Genomic DNA, 20,119 nt, shown 5'->3' with positions numbered 1-20,119 from the left:
TTCAATCCTCATCCTTAAACACTGACTGCTCCTTACTTGGGTCATGCTGACTAGGTATCACCGTTTCTCTCATCTTGTCCTGCTTTATGAGACTCCCATAAAACACAGCATTCTGCTCCATTTCTACAAGTTGTTATCCTAATTTCCCTTTCACCTTACTGTTATCTGCTGCAGGGCACACTTGTCCCACCTATTTTCCCTTGAACATCACCCCTGCAAGAAAGCAGTAATTGTAGTAACTTCCTGATTTCTGTATCTGCTGAAAAAGATGCATTCTTATAAGGATGGTTGCAATGCTGATTCTGTAACATTTACTTTTTTTCTGTAAATGCGAAGACAAAAGGAATGTTTATTTTCATACACTTTCAATTCCTGTAAACAAACTGGCACTCAGTATCCCTAATCTGTGCTCCCTGCCACCACCTCATCTGATCAAGCATCAGAACCACTAAAAACTAAAAGCTAATAGAACTGCCAAACTTCAGAGGGATTTGTCCATTTAAAAGCTGAGCTATCATACAGTTTTCTTGCACTCAGTCAGTAATCCCTGCTTAACAACTGTAATCATCAAGAAAGGAAAATAAAGGATAAAGACTAAAACGGTCCTTAGCAGTCTTCAGGTTTCAGTAATGACTTGTTCCTGGACCTCACTCAAGTTAGACACCAGTGTTTTGCTTCTCAGGTCTGTCTGATAGTTTTAAGCAGTTTTTAATCAACCAATAAGAAGTTTGGTTGGTTTAACCTTTGTTTGCCCCTCACTCCCTCTGGCAGCTTACTATTGGTACTACTGTCACCAACGTGTACCATCACTGCTCAGAAAGCTCCATCATTATTTTAAAGTTACCTTTGATCAGCATATTCATGAAATATTCTCAACATTTACCTGAATTAACTCTCAGTCCCTCATGTTATGTGACTTGGCAATATTTTTCTAACCAAACTGTCCATATACTACAAATGCTCCTACAGCACACATCATACAGAAATTTTTATGATACTACTTCACAACCTTTATTGAACCTTTTAAAGAGCATTCTCATCAACACTCACTCAGCCTGTCACCAGAATTACAAGGCCAGCAGAACAAGCCACTGTCAGTTGCGATCGCTGGTCCAGTGGTGCTTCCCTCATCTGAAGTTGGTAGAAGAAATAAATATAACAGTGCTCCTTTTGCAATTCATTTAGCACCATTTTTCTACCTCTGGGCCCAGTTCTACTTTGTCGAAATCTTTACATTAGTTAGCTCAAATGTGCTGGTTTTGGCTGCGACAGAGTTAATTTTCCCCACAGTAGCTGGTATGTGGCTGTATTTTGGATTGTGCAGAACACAGCATTGATTATATAGGGAGGTTTTTCCTTTCAGAGTCCGGGCCTTTTCTGCTCCTCACACCTCTTCCCCAGCAAGTAGGCTGAAGGTGCATGAGAAGTTGGGAGGGGACACAGCCAGGACAGCTGACCCAAGGGATATTCCAGACCATAGGATGTCATGTTCAGCATATAAAGCTGGGGGAAGAAGTACAAAGGGGGGGGAACATTCATAGTTATGGCATTTGTCTTCCCAAATAACCATTACGCATGACAAAGCCCTGGCTGGGGTTAAACCACAACACCAAAACGTAATTGTTCATGTTCTCTACCCTTAAAATATTTAAATAAAAATTGGATTTAAGAGAGATGAGGCTCTGCATAGAGCTGTTAAATATCTGCTTTGCTTGAGGTACTATAAACTACTTTTCAGAAGACAGGAATATCAGTCTCCATAAAGAATCTGTAACTTTGTACAGCTCCCCTCCCCTTTCAGAAAAAGGGGATTTGTGGATTTTGTTTGTATGTTCATTTATTTTGTTGTTTGGTTTGTTTTATTGGGATTTTTTTAATCAACTCCCCCATGATTAAGAAAATAAAGAAAACACTTCATTTGAACTGCATTAAGGCTCCCATTCACTAGTCAAAAAAATAAAAACCTCCAAACTGCTGCTTGCTTACTAGCAATGAAGATGAACAATAACAATTATATAACACAATATAACAGTATATATATAAACCACAATATAACAGTATTTTTATATATATATAACAGTATTTATATATATATATATAAACACAATATAACAGTATTATATTAAACACACGTAAAAAGTTGAGAATTCATTGCAAAATGTGCTTCTTACCATGCCTTTTCCATCTGTGCCCTCGGATAGACATGCTAGTCACAGCATTTCTTGATATTCTGGATGAAGTAGGTGTAATTTCAACCTGAATGCATCTTGTACCTTCTTTACTAGATTTCACAGCACCTTGAGGCAGTGAAGCTTTTATTGCATTAGCAACCTAGAACAGAAAAGATGGAGTTAAGTTCTTAACACAAAGATGCAAATTTTATAAGAATTCTATCAGGGGATTCGTATTACTCCACGAAGGACACCATTTACAATTCCAGTTTAAAGTCAAAAAGCACACCAGCTTTTACACAGCTTACAAAGAATGCTGGTTGCAATTAACTCAGTACTAACATTTGCACTTTGTTTTAAAAGTGTTTCCAGTTCAGAGATGTGGCTATTACTTCAGAATGGTTCTGTACTACCCACAAGCACAGCCACATACACCTTGTGAGATTTAGGTTCCTGGTGTGATGTTGCACCATGTGTGTTCACAGGAAGGATTTCCTAGACTAAGCTCTATTCACAAAAATGTTGAAATACAGTACCTACCAGCAAAGGTTCTGGATACAGTTCCAGCTGTGCTCTATACAAAATGTCATCCATAGCTTTACGAGCCAGATCCCATTCTCCATTATAACTACAAAGGTAAATATATACATAATAATAAACACCTATATTAACAGAAGAACCTTCTTGGCCACATAACCACCACAGACTTAGTGTCCCTTCAGAGCTCAGTTTAGAGGCCTTGAACTACTTGTGCTCAGTAGCAGTAAGCTTGCTATTTAGTGAACTTTTTCTGAAGTAGCATCTATGGAGACACTGTTTTATTTACAATTGCCCATCCTGAGCAGTTCAGAAATTACATCATTTGTTACTGATCAGCTTGTCATGAAATACTCTGAAATTCAAGCAGAACTGCTTTAATACTACTCAGCCTTTTGAGTATTCCTGTGTTTCTAATCTTTAACTATTTAACAGGAGAGCTTCATTAACTTGACTATCAAAGGGTAGACAACATCAGCATTTCAGAGAAAAAAAAAGACCTTTTGTCCTTAACTACACTAATGTAGAAACTAAGCATGCAAAAATGCAGACAGCACACAACAGATAGAAAAGGGTTGGGGTTTCTTTAAAGTTGGTTTTTTTACATCAGCAATTATACCCTTTAAGTGCTGTTCTAGCTCTCTTTCCCCAGTATGACGTAAGTAACTTCAGACAACTAGATGGAGAACTACGTTCTCTTCCTAAGAAGGTTATAGTTAGACACAGCATCATCCACTAGAAAATAAAACATTTCAGTGGTAACATGCCTAAACAAGTTTAGAAATTAAGCTGACGTTTCTTTATTTTGTATGCATACAGGAAAACCCAAACAACTTACAAGGCATAATAAATTCCTGTTAGCATCTGCACCATGAATTCAGATGAAACCGGAATCCTACAGTTGACTCCCTTGTACTTTCTTACTTGCTGGCGAGGATATCCACAGACACAAATTCTAGAAAAATCATGCATTTTTCATTAGCAACTAATGTGGAACCAACGACCCTTGTATAGAACACTACAAAATGACGTGTTTAGTATGCATTTTAACTACAGTATACCCACACGAAGGTATAAATCAATGACCCTGTGCTGAAGCAGCCTATTTCTTATAATGGAAGAAGGGTATGCCCTCTGCTGGCAGAGTTCAAATCCTTCAAAAGGGAGACATCCTAGACAGGCCTGTTACATTTGTACTACAGGGAGCCATGAAAGAAAACTACCAGTAGAAGCCATTCTGGATCCACACATTTGCTGCAGAACAGACAAAAAATAAGTTAATGATACTTAAGGAAATAAAGCAGTATAGCAATATAAATATTACAGACAGAAACATACGTGACATTGCATATAAAATGGAAGTTGCATGCAAGTTGTCAAGCAAAGAAACCACAAGTGCTCTGGTCAAGTAATTATTAAAATTATCCTAAATTCCAGTAAAAGTCAGCTTTAGAGTTTAGTTCTTAACTAAATCCCATGTCAGGTCCTGTAGACAACACATTTTGTAAAACAAAAGATACTGGGTAGTTCAATATTCAATTCGTCAGCTACTACATGATCTGTAGAATGACCTTTAATGACATTAAACAAACTACTCCTCCAAAGCATGGACTAGAAGGTTTCGTCTAAGACAGGTTCAATTCTTCAGCTTCAATATCAGAGAGCTTTTAAACTCTTCTTAGATCTATGTTTTTTCCAGAAAAATAAAATAAATGAAAAAAATAAATGTATCAAAGTACCTTTCAAGTTACACCTGTAATGGGTATTTCAGGAGTCTTTTTATTAACACTAACTTCACCACTAACCTACTGCACTTTTTTCCTCTCCTGTCTAGCCCACAATACATCATTATGAAGTCTCTGGCTACATAGAACAACAATGACAACAACAACAAAAAAACAACAAAAAGAAGACTGTGCCCGCAGATCTTTATAGCTCAGCAGCAATCCCAGTCTGCACGTCATAACTGGCATGATCAAAATCTGACTCTTCATGCTGATATCACCATATCTCCAAATTAAAGAGACTTTAAACACTTCATCAGGAAAGACAGGAAGCTACACTAGTGACAACATGGAAGGAAATGAAAACAGTCCAAGATGTCATGTTTATAAAGGATGAATTATAGAATAGTTTGGGTCAGAAGGGAGACGTTCAAAGTCCATTGATTTCCAACCCCGCTACCATCAGTAGGGACATCTTCTGCTAGGTTGAGTTGTTCAAACCCCATCCACCATGGCTTTGAATATTTCCAATGATGGACTGAGCATTCACAATGTCTCTGGGGAACCTCTTCCAGTGCTTCACCACTCTCATTGTAGAATTTTCTTCCTTATGGTCATCTAAATCAACCCTCTGTCAGTTTAAAACTTTAAGCACTTTGAAAAAAAAAAAAAAAGTCAACTTTACAGGCAGCTTTTGGGAACCCTTTGGGAACCAAGCTTTAAAAAAGAAAAAAAAAAACCCCAAACTCATTGCATTTCAATTTGAAAATGCTGTTTTAAGTGTAATCAACCTACAAAAATTACCTTGAACAAATCCGACACAGTGACTGAAGAGAAACTGCAGGCATGTAGCTCAAGGCAGCATTGTAACAGAGCAGAAGGAAAGTCAGCACTTCAAATCTGGAATTTACAGAAACATTAAAATTACATCACCAATTTTATTTCTTAAAAGAAAGCACGTTACACAGAAATTTGCAAGAGCTACTTGGACAGATTTGGTATCTCATTTCAATAAAATTGACAATGGAGTAGTTTGGTTCTGTCAGCTCTTCTTCATGTAGTAATATGCACTGCTAGTCTTTCTGCATCTACATTTACATGTCTTTAAAAACAAAAAACCCGCACAAGACACAGCATTCACCTACCCACCTTCAATCTTTAACTATATTAAAAAATTACAAGATTTATAAGTAATTCTCAAGCAAAATCCTATTATACAGTTTCACCTGTTCTGCGCTGTTAACATCTCCCTCTGAGGATGAGGTCCACTGTATACAACCCTGGACAAACCATGCTGTGATAAAGCTCCTTCAGTGAGAGCCATGGAGCCAATGCTGGAAGGCTAAAGGAAAAAAGGGTCATTCAAAACATGTCTGCCTGATGTCTTGCTACACTGCAAATGAAAATAGGCAACAATCAGTAACATCATATTTATACATGAATTTTCAACCGGCTTAAAGTTATCTGACTGCTTAGCTATCTTAGATTTGAGAAGTTATTCTACACTAGATAAAGTATACGGCTTCAGAATACAAAAAGACATAGCTGGTGCACGGATGTTATGGAGTTATGACTATTAAGTTTTGAAGAGGCCTCAGAGACCAGTTAGTAGTCCTCAGAAGATTGAGAAATATGCTCCTTATGTCACCAAGCAACACATTAAATCTACTTTTTACTTTTCCGCTTAACAAATAGGCCCCCAAAGCATACTGCCTTTTTTGATCAGTAACAACTTTATGTTGTAAATACCACTTACTTCATGATAGACTGAAGGTTTGGACAGAGATGGAATTGTGAAACTCAGCACTTTGCTATGTCCCTCTTTGTCAACTATCTCCTGAAAAAGACAGAAGATACCAATGGTTACACCGTACTACAGAAACCAGACATTCAAAATGTTAAATGGTGGGTGGGGGTAAATGGATAAAGAAAGACAACAAATTATTATAGGGACAGACAGAGATAATGTAACAATCTGAACTACAAGCTGAAAATTATCTCTGGATTTGCTTTCTATCACAATGCATTTGCTTTGTTTCTGAAAACTATATAAATGATTTAGTAAAGGGCACACACACTTTCATACACAGTCCACCCTAAAAGCACTAACTGGGAATCTCAATATGTTTAAAAGTGTTAACTTCTCTTTTTTTTTATGCACTGTTTGCTAATTGTGAAGTTTAATGCTCAATAATTCTGTTCTGAAAACTATTTGCCCATGAAGTAATAACTCTACAAGTAATTCGTTCTGGAAATACAGTTCTGGAATGATTGCAGCCACATATGGTTTGACAGCAGCAGACATCATAGTATTTGAAAAAGCCCAAGTTTGATAATTCTTTATTTAGAGGGTTAAAACAAGCATGGATTCACAGCTTAAGAGAAGCTTCTGTCCTGCAAGTTACCGACACAGCAGTACGTTGGCAGACTTCTACTCCTGTTAAATTAGCAATAGATTAATGGGTAAGGGAAGAGAATAAAATAGACGTATCACAGGAGAGCACTGAAATACTTCAAATAAACTTCAGAAGTTGCAAAGCAGACCTCAACAACATCCAACACCATATACACATGAACTCTTCCCCCCCCCGCTTAATTTCAGCACCAGATTTCATGTATCCAAAGGTAGAGATCACAGAAAGAAGCTTTAGCGTCTCCTAACACCCCTGCCTTTGGAAGGCTGAAGACAAACTTCACACAGTAATTACTAAAACTCATGCCTTCAAGTAGGATATTAAATGGTAAAGGAAGACTGAGAAGTGTCAAAAAGGCATACAAAGCTGCTCTGTCTGAAGAGTTATATAGGTCTTAACTCCACAAAAACCACCAATAGTTTTGACTTCATTATTGCTTCTGCATCAACAACAAAAACTGTTTCTTCAATTTATGGGAGGAGAAGGCATGAGAAACTGGCTACATCCAAACTTTTAAAATCTAAAAATAAATATTTTTAATCTTTATTCTAATCAGATTTGTAATTAAGTTTCAGGAGTGCATTTCAAGAACTGAAGTGTACTAGGAAAAATATTGATACCTACAGCCAGAAACATCAACTGCACGCACTACCACAGTATGCCTCCGATCTAAAGGCAGAACAAACCAGTTCATGATCTCAAAGTTCAACCACAATAATTCCATACCCCTGACAATGTAGTGAATTTAGAATTATTCTGAGCAATACTTGATTTTTCGTTCTCCTTCAGTAAGAAACTCCAGGACTCTGTTCAGCATGTTAATTCCTTCACATTCCAAGACACTATACATTTACAGAGGGATTACTATTTGTATTAGGCTAGGTCTTTCCTCTTTCCATTAAAAACGAAGTAGCTGTTTAAAGAGCACAGAAGCATCTAAACAGGTATCTAAACTCACTACGTTTTCAACCTTGTATACTGAAGAACAGTTCCATCATGACTGTTATAAAGTTACAAATTTTATACAACATCAGCAGAGGGGAAGAAATCAGCATCAGTAACAAAGCATTCTTTCAGCATAAGCATTCATTTTTTTTAAAGCAGAAGGTGGGGGAGCGTTTCCAAAGGTCAGGTCTATCTGCAGCTTTCTACAGAAACTTGCTGTAAAATTCTTAAAATCCCAAGCAGCTGGAGACGGACGGCTATGCTACTAACGGAGGAAGAAACTGTTCATAGCTAAGAGAAGACGTTACTGGACCGATTTCAAGCTAAACTGTAAATGTAATCTCTCCTAAGAGAAAGACAAGTGATTGCAGCCACATCCATCAACTGTTTTAGATTACTTAATCATGGAAATAAAGGAGTGAATTGACTTAAGGCATAAGATACACCAAATGCTTTCCAATAATACTTTTCTTCTCAGATACAACTAGGCACACAGAAAACACACGAAGTCTGCACCGTGAGTTGAATTTAAGGGCTCAGTTCTTTTTAAGTAGACTCCTGGGTAAAAAAAATTGTGTTTTCACTCGCTTGGTAAAGACACTTGAGATTATTTTTATAAGAACGGAAGGTGCCTTCTCCAGATTTTCAGAATGAGAAGACCTGAAGTGCATCACTCTTTCACTTCCCAAAAAGCCTTCCTACAACATCCAGAACATACAAACTACACAGAAGAGAATCCCAGTGGATGTAACACTAAGATTTTTATAATAGCCATAAAAAGACAAAATGCATAATTAAAATATGGTGCTCTTCAAGGTCTCTTCAAAGCAGTAATTTAGTAACAAACAGTATCTTTTAATATAAAACATGAAAAAAAAGTGCTGAGGTTATTCCAAAATTAAAGATGACATTTAATTTCTCAAAGCTAAGCAAGCTGTTCAGCAGTCAAGTGCTCAGAATTCGTGATTTTTGTGTATGTTTTCTAGTTAAGAGAGTCAAAATACCCCAGAAAATATGGGCAACCACTTCAAAAGTAGGACCTCTAAAGGCTTTCAAGCAGAATGTAAGTTTAATCACCATACCATGAGTTAAGTAATAAGGAAATTAAGAAGACTCCTTCGCCTCTTTCAGCCGTTAGCATATTAACACTTTCCAGGAACCACAAAAAGAGCAGAGAAAATATTTACTAAAGTAAAAGAATGAAAGTGCATGTTGCAGATTTGTGACATGGATACCAATTTGAAAAGTCAAAACTAAGATACTCAACACTTTAATTCTGAAATGAAATTGTTAATTATTCACCAGTAAAATACTCTACAGTACCCCCAAAAGAACACTAATATTTTTAGGCCTTAATAATTACATGCAAATACAAACCAAGTTATAAACTCCTAGGAGAAGAGCCTCTATGCATCCACTGCTCTGCAAATCCCTGCTGGCTGAGACAGCAAGATAACACCACATCAATTCTGGTAGAAACTGCAGGGTGAATCGTAGCAATTGTTCTTCACCACTGCGATAGAACTCAAAGAGCTGATGGCAAACTGGCTCCAGAAGCTGAAATACAAATGACAATTGTGAATGAATAAAATATTACAAGAAATGGCAAATTTGTCTGGATCAATTCTTTGGACAAAACTATAAACTCATAAATGTTACATTTTAGCTGTTAGGGAGTGACTGATGCAGTAACTCCTCAAGTCACCTTACACACTTGCATCTTTTATAACATACTTTCAGATGGTAAAAGTAGAGCCTTCCATCCTGCATGAAGAATGAATTCCAACTGCTCCTTCTTTCATTTTTGGCTTACTTCCTCCAGTCTCAAAGGCATAAATAGAGGATACTGCTTATCACTACACCCCATACCATGCTCTCACTATCTCTGATATACAGGAAAAGTACTTGAACAGTTCTTGCTATTCTAGAGCTCCAACAGCACGCACAAATTGCCAGAAGCTTTTACCCACCAAATGAGAAGAGCTGCATAATTCTCAAAGTATTACAATAACTTAGTACAGAGTAGAATTAGTTCATTTTTCCACTCACATTAAAATCATCTGGAAACTTAAATGTATTTATAGGTTTGAGACAGAAGTGGGAAGCCCCAGGAGTAATTTTACAACCAAATTTGTTAAGCTGCTATAAGTGGAAATACTGTATTGAACTGGAAATAATACACTGCGCTAGAACAAGTTAAAAAATGAAAAAGACTAATAAACAATTAAGCAATCAGCTTGCACTGTGCTTCTGGATTTAATGTACATCCTTGTGCTAACACCTATCTCCACTAAATGACAAAACATAGTGTTAACCATCTTGTGTCAATGCACAGAAGCTATATATTTATGTTGGCACCTAGCTAAAAGATTTCCTAACCCAAGTGGAAAATAACGTCTAAACCAGTAGGCCCTAACAAAGCCATCTGAACTGGATGCTGAACTCTAAAGCAAAAACTCAGAAGCGCACACTCAAAAATACTTTTTGGCAGCAAACCATTCATAAGTATGGACCCCTAAAAGGATTTCTTAAAAAAAAAAAACAAACCAAACAAACCAAAAATAAAGCAACAAACAAAAAAAACCAATCAACAACAAACAACATTTGGGTAGAAAACAAGAAAAAGGGGATTTTAATTAAATCTTCTAAAATAATTTATTGGGAAGAAATAACAAACAGGAGGACCCTATCATGTAAGAAACTATTACCTGAAAAACGATCTAGGCAGCTGATGCATTTACATTAGCAAACTTCACAATATGAACTTTGAGATTCCTGCTGTTCAGAATTAATTTTATGAGCGCCAGTTAACGCACTTTTAAAAAAATAATCTAAAATATGATATTCTCCAATTGCTAATCTCTGAAAGACAAGATTCAAATGTAACATACCCAAAGGACTAGTTATTTTACCTTGCTTCTAAACTCCAAGACTTAAGATCTTAACAGTTCATCAACATAGACTCTAAATTAATTTCAAAATCAGAGGAGTGTTCAGGCTAGTAACAGATCTTGACTGGAATGTATTCCTGCACAAAATTGCCAAAAGTTTTAACCTGAAAAGAATGGAATCCAAACCAGACATGCATTTTAGTTTAGAGATTGCACTGAGAAAAGATACCATAATCATTAGAATTGCCACTGCATGTCAGTTCAGAAAGCAAAGTATTACTCAACACCTTTCTGAAAATCCTTAAAAACTGCAATATATGCATGTACTTTAGTGCTAGTAGCATGCAGATCACACTTTCCATTTTATTATGCCTAGGTCACAACTTCAGTTGTTCAATGGAACAAGCTTTCAAAAAGCTAAGAAGCCCATTCTTCTACATTTCCCCCCCTTTATTGCAGCAAAGGGGACACCACCACCAGAAGAGCAAGCTGGAAAAAAGTCTTCTTGCTTTCCTAAGTGTTTCCTGCTCAATACAAAGAAAGCTGAGACAACATTTCTTACCTCCCAAAGTTACTTCTGAACCCAAAGAATCTTAGCAGGTTTTGGTGCTTTTAAAAGTAATTTGGGTCAATTTGATCCCTTCAAAAAATGCGGAACTTTTAGCTTGTGACAGATACAGCTCCTCTTTGGAAAAAATCATCTGGGAAAAAATAACAGCAATGGCAAAATATCATGCCAAGCTAAACTAGTCATCAGCTTAAAGAGCAGAGCATCAAAGATCCTTCTAGAAAACTTCACCAGCACAAGCGCTTTCCACCTTCAGCTTGCATATTTCACACGATTTGCATGCTTCCTTTAAGGAAGTATCAGCTCAGAACGATGTGCTTGAACTTTAAAGGGCACATCAATAACTATGACAGGTACCCGTGTCCACATTGTTATCTCAGTTGAGACAGCTTTATATCAGCACATTTAAATGCATAATCAGTAAGAAAACAGATTTTCTTCCTCAAAATACCACCACATGCTGCAAGCTAATATCAAAACGAGCTAATGATTGTTGCTGTTTCCGGATAATGTTTTACATTAAAACAGTTCTAAAAGAGACCTAGACTGAAACAATTTTTAATGCTGCAACAGAAGAATGTCCAAGCAATTTCATCCCTCCTTCATTTAAGCTGCATACAAATGTGTTAGACACTCCAAACACTTTATATCCTAACGCAAATGCCTACATATATAAAAGAACAGCAACAGTGTTTTAGGTAGAAAGCCAGAAAATCTTGAATTTCTGAAGAAAAAACCCCTCAGAATTGTTATTCTTTCTGTTGGATTCTTGAGTCAAAAGTCCTTCAAATCTTCAAATCTACTCAATACTCGTACTGAATTACATTTTTCACTTACCAATGCCCCAGGAACCTCAAAAGTAATTAACAAAATCTTTACAATCAAAGCTACTATGAATTGGGTTGTGGGTTGTTTTTTTTTTTTTTTTGCTATAGCAAACAAGTAGCTCATTTCTGTCACAAACTTATTTTTAATTATTTTTGAAATGCAAACAAAAAATCCCTTATGAAAAGCAAACACGAACCAGCAGGAAAATACAGTCACAGATGCAAATACATATGATTTTTAAGCATTTGAAAAGTAAAGAACACATCCACCCCCAACTGAGATTAATCACAATTTGAGATACCGTTAGCTGTTATATTAGAAGTACATTTATCCAAAGGTACATAGAAGGTTGTTCGTCTGGTTTTAATCTCACCAGTATTTCTAGTGTTCATGCATTAATCCATCCTTTTTGCAGTACACACACAAGGTAAGAAAGAACAGCACACATCCTACACTGTAAAGCAAGTTACCATTACACAGTGCAGCTAAGAGATGTCTAATAACAGTTGAAAGAAATAACTTGTCTTTTTAATTGCTAGCTTGTAAGTATTTTCACAACATAGAAAGCTCCAAGTAGCCCTTTCCACAAAGTGACAGGTACTCAGAGAACAGCCCAAAGTAAAGATTTTTAGGACTTCTCCCAAGGCAGCACAACAATCGGTCAGCACTGGCTTTTCATTTCAATTCAAAGTTTCACAAACAGGGAAATCTTTGATACCTTGCCCCTAGAATTATCCGAACAACCTTTTCAAGCAGAATTTGCGTCCTTGATCATCCCTTTACTAAGGTTTTGGAGAAATGGAGTGATAGCTAGAAGTAGTAAAAAAAAATCAAAGAACATATGAAAGGATTAATTTGGCTACCATCAAGGAGACTCATCAGATTAATTTACATGTTACACACATTCTGAAGACCAGACAGGCTTGACTCAGTAGCTGGAATGACTCAGAATGCCTCTCTGAGCAGTAAAGTAAAATCACATTTCTTCTTTGCTAGACAATCTGGGAGTTCATCTACCAGCATTCTCTCTAAAAAGTATACACTGAAAGCATCTTACCCGCTGACCACTACCAGCATAATCTCAAACTTTGGAAAGGTTCCTTATGCTGGGTCTTTTCAGAAAAGGAATTAAGGGCTTGGTCAATTTTAAAATAGGCTTGCTGAACAGTAGAAAGTGAGACGACACAGTTAACAAGACACAACCAAAACCAGCTCAGTCTGTTCTGAACACTTTAAACCAAGCGCATTTGTAGGTGTGGAACCATGCCTGGCACAGGTACATAAACTGTCCCCTTCTCTCCAGTTTTGGGTTTTTTTTTTTGCCATCATCTCAGCAAGGGTACATCCACTGTATAAATGTGTATATTTATGTTTTATGTTTTTAAAACAACAACAAAAGCACTAAAACCAAAGCAACAGCTTAAAAGGATTGCACACCTATCTAACACTGTTCTCTTGGGTTGTAATAGATGAGCTTCTGACAGCTACAGATTCACATTCAACTGACACTGAATTACAAGAAGAATTCTGTCAGTCTCAAACATCTTTTCAATCCCTTAACTTATTCATCAATTCTATAGCCAAGTTCTGAAGGCCATGAGTACGATCTACAGGCTTAGCTATAATCAGTGGGTTACAAAACCTATGAATAATTTCCATGGTAATATGTCACTGTTAAGAGCAAACATTTTGATGGAGATGCTTCATGTAGTTCTGTATTTCGCATAGTTAGAACACAATTAACTAGTATGCAAGGTTTTCTTTTATTCTGCTGATGTTATGTCAGACATGTTGCGTGAGAGATCAGATATACTCAAGATATACTCACTTCACTCTGTGGCTCCTGAATTACTTTGTAAAGAGATGAAATCAAGGCAGTCTTATCTTTCAAGTTTGTAGCATAGCTGGATATGGATGCTTCTGGCAGTGTCTGAAATAAAAATATTAAAACTAGTAGAAAAATCAATTTTTATCATAAAAAGATAACAGCTATTTCAACAACTATTTCCCATTACAGATTACTGTTTACCAGTTTACTGTAAATTAAAACTTGTTTCACAAGAAATCCTCATTATAGAGATCACCATACTTTCAGGACAACAAAATTGCCAGAAGACACACTGCATTTTATCACTTTGCAGGCAGTTTCATACAGAATGTAATGACAGTGGGTGGGTAACATAAAAAAAACAAGAGTTTCCAGGTGCAGCCCCATACTTGAAGCTTAGCACTTTGCAGAGCCATACTTCAAGGAATTTTCTCTGTACACAGCTAGTGAAAATTACAGGACATAGTAAAAATATATAGACAGGATATAGCCTCTGTTGATGCGAACAGCTCTTCTCTAACACTGAACAGATTTTCTGTCCGTACTTAAGAGGGTAAAAATCTAATCCTTTTAGCAACCCTCTGAAAGCTGTACATTTTAACTTACTATTCATAGCTCTTACAGTGCTTCTTATCTGCATTCCTTCAAAGGAGATAATACTCCACTATAGACAGGAAAACACATTCCCAGTTTATCTAAGCAGACCAGAAGCATGGTCCAGTCCATACTCAAATCAACAAGACCATTTATCTGTGATATACCTTTTTACTGTATAAGGATGTAATCCCAAAGAGGGCAAGTTAAAAACCAATCGTCTGTATATATCACATTACCTCAGCAAAATACATGGTTACTATTCTTTTTTATTTTCTACAGCAACCAAGCACTTCTCCATACCACTCCACTCCAGCAGAGATTCAAACACTATCGGCTAAATACCTGAGAGTATATTACCTTGAACTCTGATAACCACTCCTCCACAGCCCCAGTATCCACAGCTAACATCTTCCAACATCCGTTCCAAGACCTTCAGCCTGAAAGAATAAGCAGAGTTTGTGAAAACTACAGTCACTGCATAAAGTAGATGATGAAAATTAAGTCCCTGTGAATATTTAAAGAATCTTATCATGCTTTTACTTGTTAACATTTCACATGCTGACATTACTTTGAACTTTCATTCTACCTCACTTATGGAAGCATTAAGCATGGGAGACTTCATGTACAGCAGTTTAATAAATTCCAAGTATGTATTGCGTGGGAAGCTCAATAAGTCAAAGATTTGCAGAAATGGCATTTTGAAAACAGAAAATACTACTTTCTTGATTTCAATTTATTTTTCAGCTTACAGAACTCCACAGAAAACTGTATGGACTCACTGAAGAGAAATGACTGTTTAGCTTTTTCTTAGTCCACTGCTATTCCTAACTTGGAAAAGGTCACTGAAATAAAGGCTGATGGAAAACCTTTCAATCCTCTCCCACCATGGCAACTGCAAGACAATGAACCTGCTGCCTCAGCAGGTAGCCTGAGCCCCTGCCCAATACCCTTTCAGAACAAGATAGTCAGGACTAAGACTCAAACACACAAGATGCTTTCTGAGGATGAAAGGGGAATAAGGAAGGGCTAAGGAATTATAAACCACAGAGGGACAAATTTAACTTAACTGATGATAACTTTCTGAAAGAGGTTACTAAGGAGCTAATAAGGGCAGACTCTCTGTTGAGAGTCATACTTATAAACATGGAGAAACTGGGCAGTGATGTGAAGGTCAGGGCAGCCATAGCTGCAGTGATCATGATGTGGTAGAACATAGGATCCCAAGGAGAAGAAGGATCAGAGCAAGAAGGAGGATCAAGAATGCCCAGAATGGTTCATGGGCTTTTGCAAAAATATCACAAGCAACAGGAAGACTAGGCTCCATGACAGAACGGGGCAGAGGACTTGCTGACAGAAGACATGGAAACTGGTACTCACTGCCACCTCTGCTTCTGTTGTTAGCACCAAGAGCAGCCCTCAGGAATCCCAGGCCTCTGAGCAGAGATGACTGCCTCAACTGCCAGGTTCAAGGGCTGACCATAAGGGTGTGCAGTCATTCACAGGGACACCAACAGGCTGGAGACATGAGCCAACACACAAATCTCGGGAAGTTTAAAGATATTATTCAAAAAACTGTGTGTAACAAACACAAATGATGGTCCTACTACAATTATTGAAGCAACAACCTCATCAAGTCCTACAGTACCACACATTCTACTATCCCTACCTTCATTCCTGTGAAGGTGGACATAGGCTTTTGCAACCTCACATGCTTCAGCAGGGTTGACAATAGCAACCATTGCCTGAGAGCCATCAATAGCACAGACCCCTGTGGCAATATTTACTGCTCAAAGAAATGCATGATTTAAAGGTGTCCAGAGGAGTCCTGGATACTCCAAGTCTGTTGCTGACACCACATTTATCCAAGAGATACATGGTTGGTTTTTTTTCACCTTTCTTACGATCTATCAAGCAGATGGATCAGTATTTTCAGATTAAAGGCTCCCAGAGAACACAGGATTTGTTTGACTAGGAAGAACAGTAACAGCACCCTTGGCTGGCATTATCCATCGGACTAAGGACGGTATTTCAAGCTTTTATGACTAAGTATTTGAAGGCAAATTGGGTTTTTTGTTGTTTTGGTTTTTTTGTTTGGGGTTTTTTGCAAAACCATGAACTTTTGAGATGAAATCTATAAAAAGCTTAACTAAAAGAAACAGGACAAAGTTTTTGCTGATCAGGTCTTTGATTTTTTTAGGTAGCAGACGCATTCCATTGAGAGTTAAGTCAGTTGAGATGCACAGAAGATAAACTGTCCTTATTTTACCTTCATACATTAAAAAAAAACACATATACCTTTCTGAAAACTCTGTTTAACTCACACAGAAGCACCCAGTAACACACTTTTGAGTGTCACAAATAAGCACTCTAATTTTGTAATTATTTCCCTCAAAGACAAAGATTATTATCTGCCAGACTGATCTATCCCCAGAAGGAAAAAATCCCCTCCATTCCACACATCAGGTGTGTGGGATCTATTAAAACTGGCAGACAACCTACTGCTTTGCTGAGGATTGACACATTCCGTGCTAGTTAAATAATATATTAAATTGTATTGCAACAATGTACAGACAGAGTCAGAAAACCTAAGACTGTTCTAAAGGAAGGATTAACAAATTTCAGTTAACAACACAATTTTTAATGAAACCCATATAAAGTTTACAAAAGTAACTCTAAAATGGAATTTTTTAAACACAAAGTGGGCCAAAATAGAGCCTAATTTATAGCATCTGTTAATCTTTTCTTGGAAAAAAGCCCAGAAGGATTAAAAAAGCATGCCTTAATTACAGCTCCATTCCAGTGGATTCGATTGCAAGATAAAGGCCACTACGAGCACTACATGTCCAGTCACTATGGAATTAAAACAAGAAGTAGATAAAGTAAACACATGCTACTTCAAAAAAAGCTGTGAAGTTATATTGAGAATGTACTCTATAAATACCGAAACTATAATGAAAATTCAAACAGTGCAGCAAACACTACACAGAGATTCTCCAAGAAAAGTCTTGTTTTAAAGTACGTCGGCACGTAAACAGCCTTCAAGTATTTTTTTCCTTGGTGTCTTCCTCTTAAGTCCCTGCAAGGAGTGCAGAGGAGTGGAGTTTGAGATTTTCTTTAAAAACAAACTGCTTTTGTCCCCACAAATCAATACTGCTGATGAACAGCTTTGAATCATAGCATGTCCCCATGCACCTCAGTCCAAGAGAATAAGAGGCAGAATCATTTGGATGCTCTGATGGAAGACAGTTGCAGGAAGAGTAAGGAGTCACAAAGATTTAAATGATACCACAACATTATTTCTGATGGATCTCTGAGTCAGGTTGTCCATCTTTCTTGAACTTTTACTAGAAACATACATATATCACACAAAGTAAAGCAACTTCAGGTGACACTCTCATTGCAGGTCTTACCACATTACTTCACATTTTCCACCTCATGAAAGCATGTGTAGCTACTGCAGCCCAGCTAACACATGACAAATTTATCTGTTTGTTTATGCCCTGTGAGTTAAAAGTACTTAAGAGTATTTTCCACAGGACTCTCAACTTGGATTAGCATCAACAAATAGGATTTACACTAAACAATAATTAAACCAGCTTTCCTAGTAAAACGTCTATTTAAGGTAAGCATACTTTAAGCCAGAGAGCCCTGAATAATCTCTAACATTGGAACTGTCGGACATACGGAACTTGAGCTCTAATATCAACAAGAGGAGAATAAGTCTAACTTACATTCCATTTGAAGTCTGCAATCCATTCTGATATAGCTTAAGCTAGGGCTTGTCTGGATATTTTCCCAAGTAATAAGCAGCCTCTAAGAGCTGTAAATTGATCATGCTCTATTCTAATATAACAATAAAGCTCTCCTTACATGGGAGATACCAATTCTTGCTTTAAGACAAGTAGTACAAACAGAGCAAGATATTAGGCAAATTTATCTGACCAAAATGAGTCTTGTTTAGAAGAGACTTCTACAAAAATCTCTACAAAACCCATGATTTTTCCTATTACAGCACAGACACAACATGAACTTACTGAATTTACTATTTTTAGGGGAAGGGGGACAGAGAGAAAGTTGCTATGCACTGAGCTAGCGAAGGGCAAGCCAAGAGGAATTAAGATGTACTCTCTGGCAAACTTAGTAATGGATTCACCTACTTAAAACAGCTTCAGTTTTTCATACCAGTCACTCAAGAATTATGTTTTTCCTTTAATACAATAATATCAAACCATGGCCTTGAAGGAAGTCACAGACAATACATTCACAGGCTGCTCTTTAAAAAGAAATTCTCACAATCGGTGGCTTTCCCATTCGTTAAAGCTACCCAGCCTTTGTAGAATTCATCCACAGAATCCATGCATCTAAATGAAATCTGGATTAAGTACAAGGAGGCTGGACTTGGATGAAGAATGAACTCAAGCTCTGCAGAACTGACCTTCTGGAAGCATAGTAGTGGGTGTTTGCTAGTGGAAGTCAGAACTGGAAAAATAAAACCAGAAGCCAAAGACTGCTCAAGTCGTGTCCTCTGGGAATTGGTAGAAAAGGAGGGAAAGCATATACTGCATCCTTACCTAATCTGAAAAGTATCTGCTTGGAAGTTTGTGCTATTTACTAAGAAATTTTTTTTTTTAGCCTATGGGAAACATGGGACAGAATTTTTATGAATCCTCAGCCACATTTGTCAACTCATCCCAGAACAACAACAAAATAGACTTGTGAGCATTCAGATATACCAGACCCTTAAGAGGTTAATTTCCTGGTACATGTTGATCTTGTATTTGATAGTAGTTTGTACACAGAAGTAGAGAAGGGCCAATTAGGACTCAACTTTTCCTACCCTTTCAAGCAGTACAAGTACTACTAAAAACTTTTTAATCAGCTCTACACCGTACGTCAAGCTCACTTAAGAACTACAGTCTGTACTTAAAATTCACACTGCCAAACCCCTTTCTCTCCCAGCTTGTTTCAGAGACAAAGACACAATCCTTGGTAAGCCTCAGAACAGGAAAGAGCACTTGGGCAAGTGTATTCTTGAATAAATTGACAAAGAAGAGAATGTATTTCCCTGATTTCAATGCATAACTCATTCTAGTGATACAGGCCAGGTCTGGCTTCTTGACATTTTTCAAACTTGCACAAAGAAAACAAAACATCCATTGTGCTCAGCCTGAAACAGTCACACACTCTAATACACAATGCAAGCAGTGCTTGAAGACTCAGTATCAAATATTCTCTGATAATTCTTATCAGAATAAAATCAGGAGTGTCAACAAGATACCTATGGTGCATTAAGCATCACTGACACAGGCTCAAGCCATTCCTAAAATGACAAGTGATTGCGAGTTAGCATCTTCTTACACGAGAACTAACAAGCATTGGGTGAAACTGTAGGAGACAGGCTCAAAGCAAACAGGAGTTACCAAAAAGAATGTGAAAGAAGTATGCATTGAGTCACAAGTACATGAACTTTACATAAATGTGCATAAAAAGAATCTTGGAGACAATCATGGAAGAATCCATCCACAGCCACTAAATATATAAGCACTTCTTCCTGTTCAGATAGGTCAAGTCAGAAGTTGCTCCTGCAAAACACTCTTCCAACTTACCCTGTAAATT

At 37.2% G+C, this 20,119-nt stretch overlaps 1 protein-coding gene across 6 annotated transcripts in view; it reads right to left on the bottom strand.

Annotated features, from left to right (window-relative positions):
* The window catches only part of HYCC1 (hyccin PI4KA lipid kinase complex subunit 1), a 44,803-nt gene that overhangs the window by 10,975 nt on the left and 13,709 nt on the right, over positions 1-20,119 (bottom strand). For 5 of the 6 annotated variants that reach the window (XM_061370329.1, XM_061370331.1, XM_061370333.1 and 2 more), the window contains exons 2-10: positions 14,861-14,940; positions 13,907-14,008; positions 9,169-9,348; positions 6,189-6,269; positions 5,659-5,774; positions 5,237-5,332; positions 3,547-3,663; positions 2,712-2,799; positions 2,172-2,331 (exon numbers count right to left, since the gene is read on the bottom strand). In XM_061370329.1, coding sequence (XP_061226313.1) covers positions 2,172-2,331; positions 2,712-2,799; positions 3,547-3,663; positions 5,237-5,332; positions 5,659-5,774; positions 6,189-6,269; positions 9,169-9,348; positions 13,907-14,008; positions 14,861-14,911 — 991 coding nt within the window. In that variant the 5' untranslated portion in view covers positions 14,912-14,940. Of the gene's footprint in view, positions 1-2,171; positions 2,332-2,711; positions 2,800-3,546; positions 3,664-5,236; positions 5,333-5,658; positions 5,775-6,188; positions 6,270-9,168; positions 9,349-9,525; positions 9,615-13,906; positions 14,009-14,860; positions 14,941-20,119 lie in introns of those variants that run through there. The other variant, XM_061370332.1, reaches the window with a different exon arrangement.

Source organism: Neopsephotus bourkii, unplaced genomic scaffold, assembly GCF_033783945.1.
Source record: "Neopsephotus bourkii isolate Nb327-2 ecotype Australia unplaced genomic scaffold, CSIRO-AGI_Nbou_v1 NB_1539, whole genome shotgun sequence".
NCBI classification, from domain to species: domain Eukaryota; kingdom Metazoa; phylum Chordata; class Aves; order Psittaciformes; family Psittacidae; genus Neopsephotus; species Neopsephotus bourkii.
Note: the sequence above shows the minus strand (reverse complement) of the source record. Positions and strands in the feature narration are given on the sequence as shown.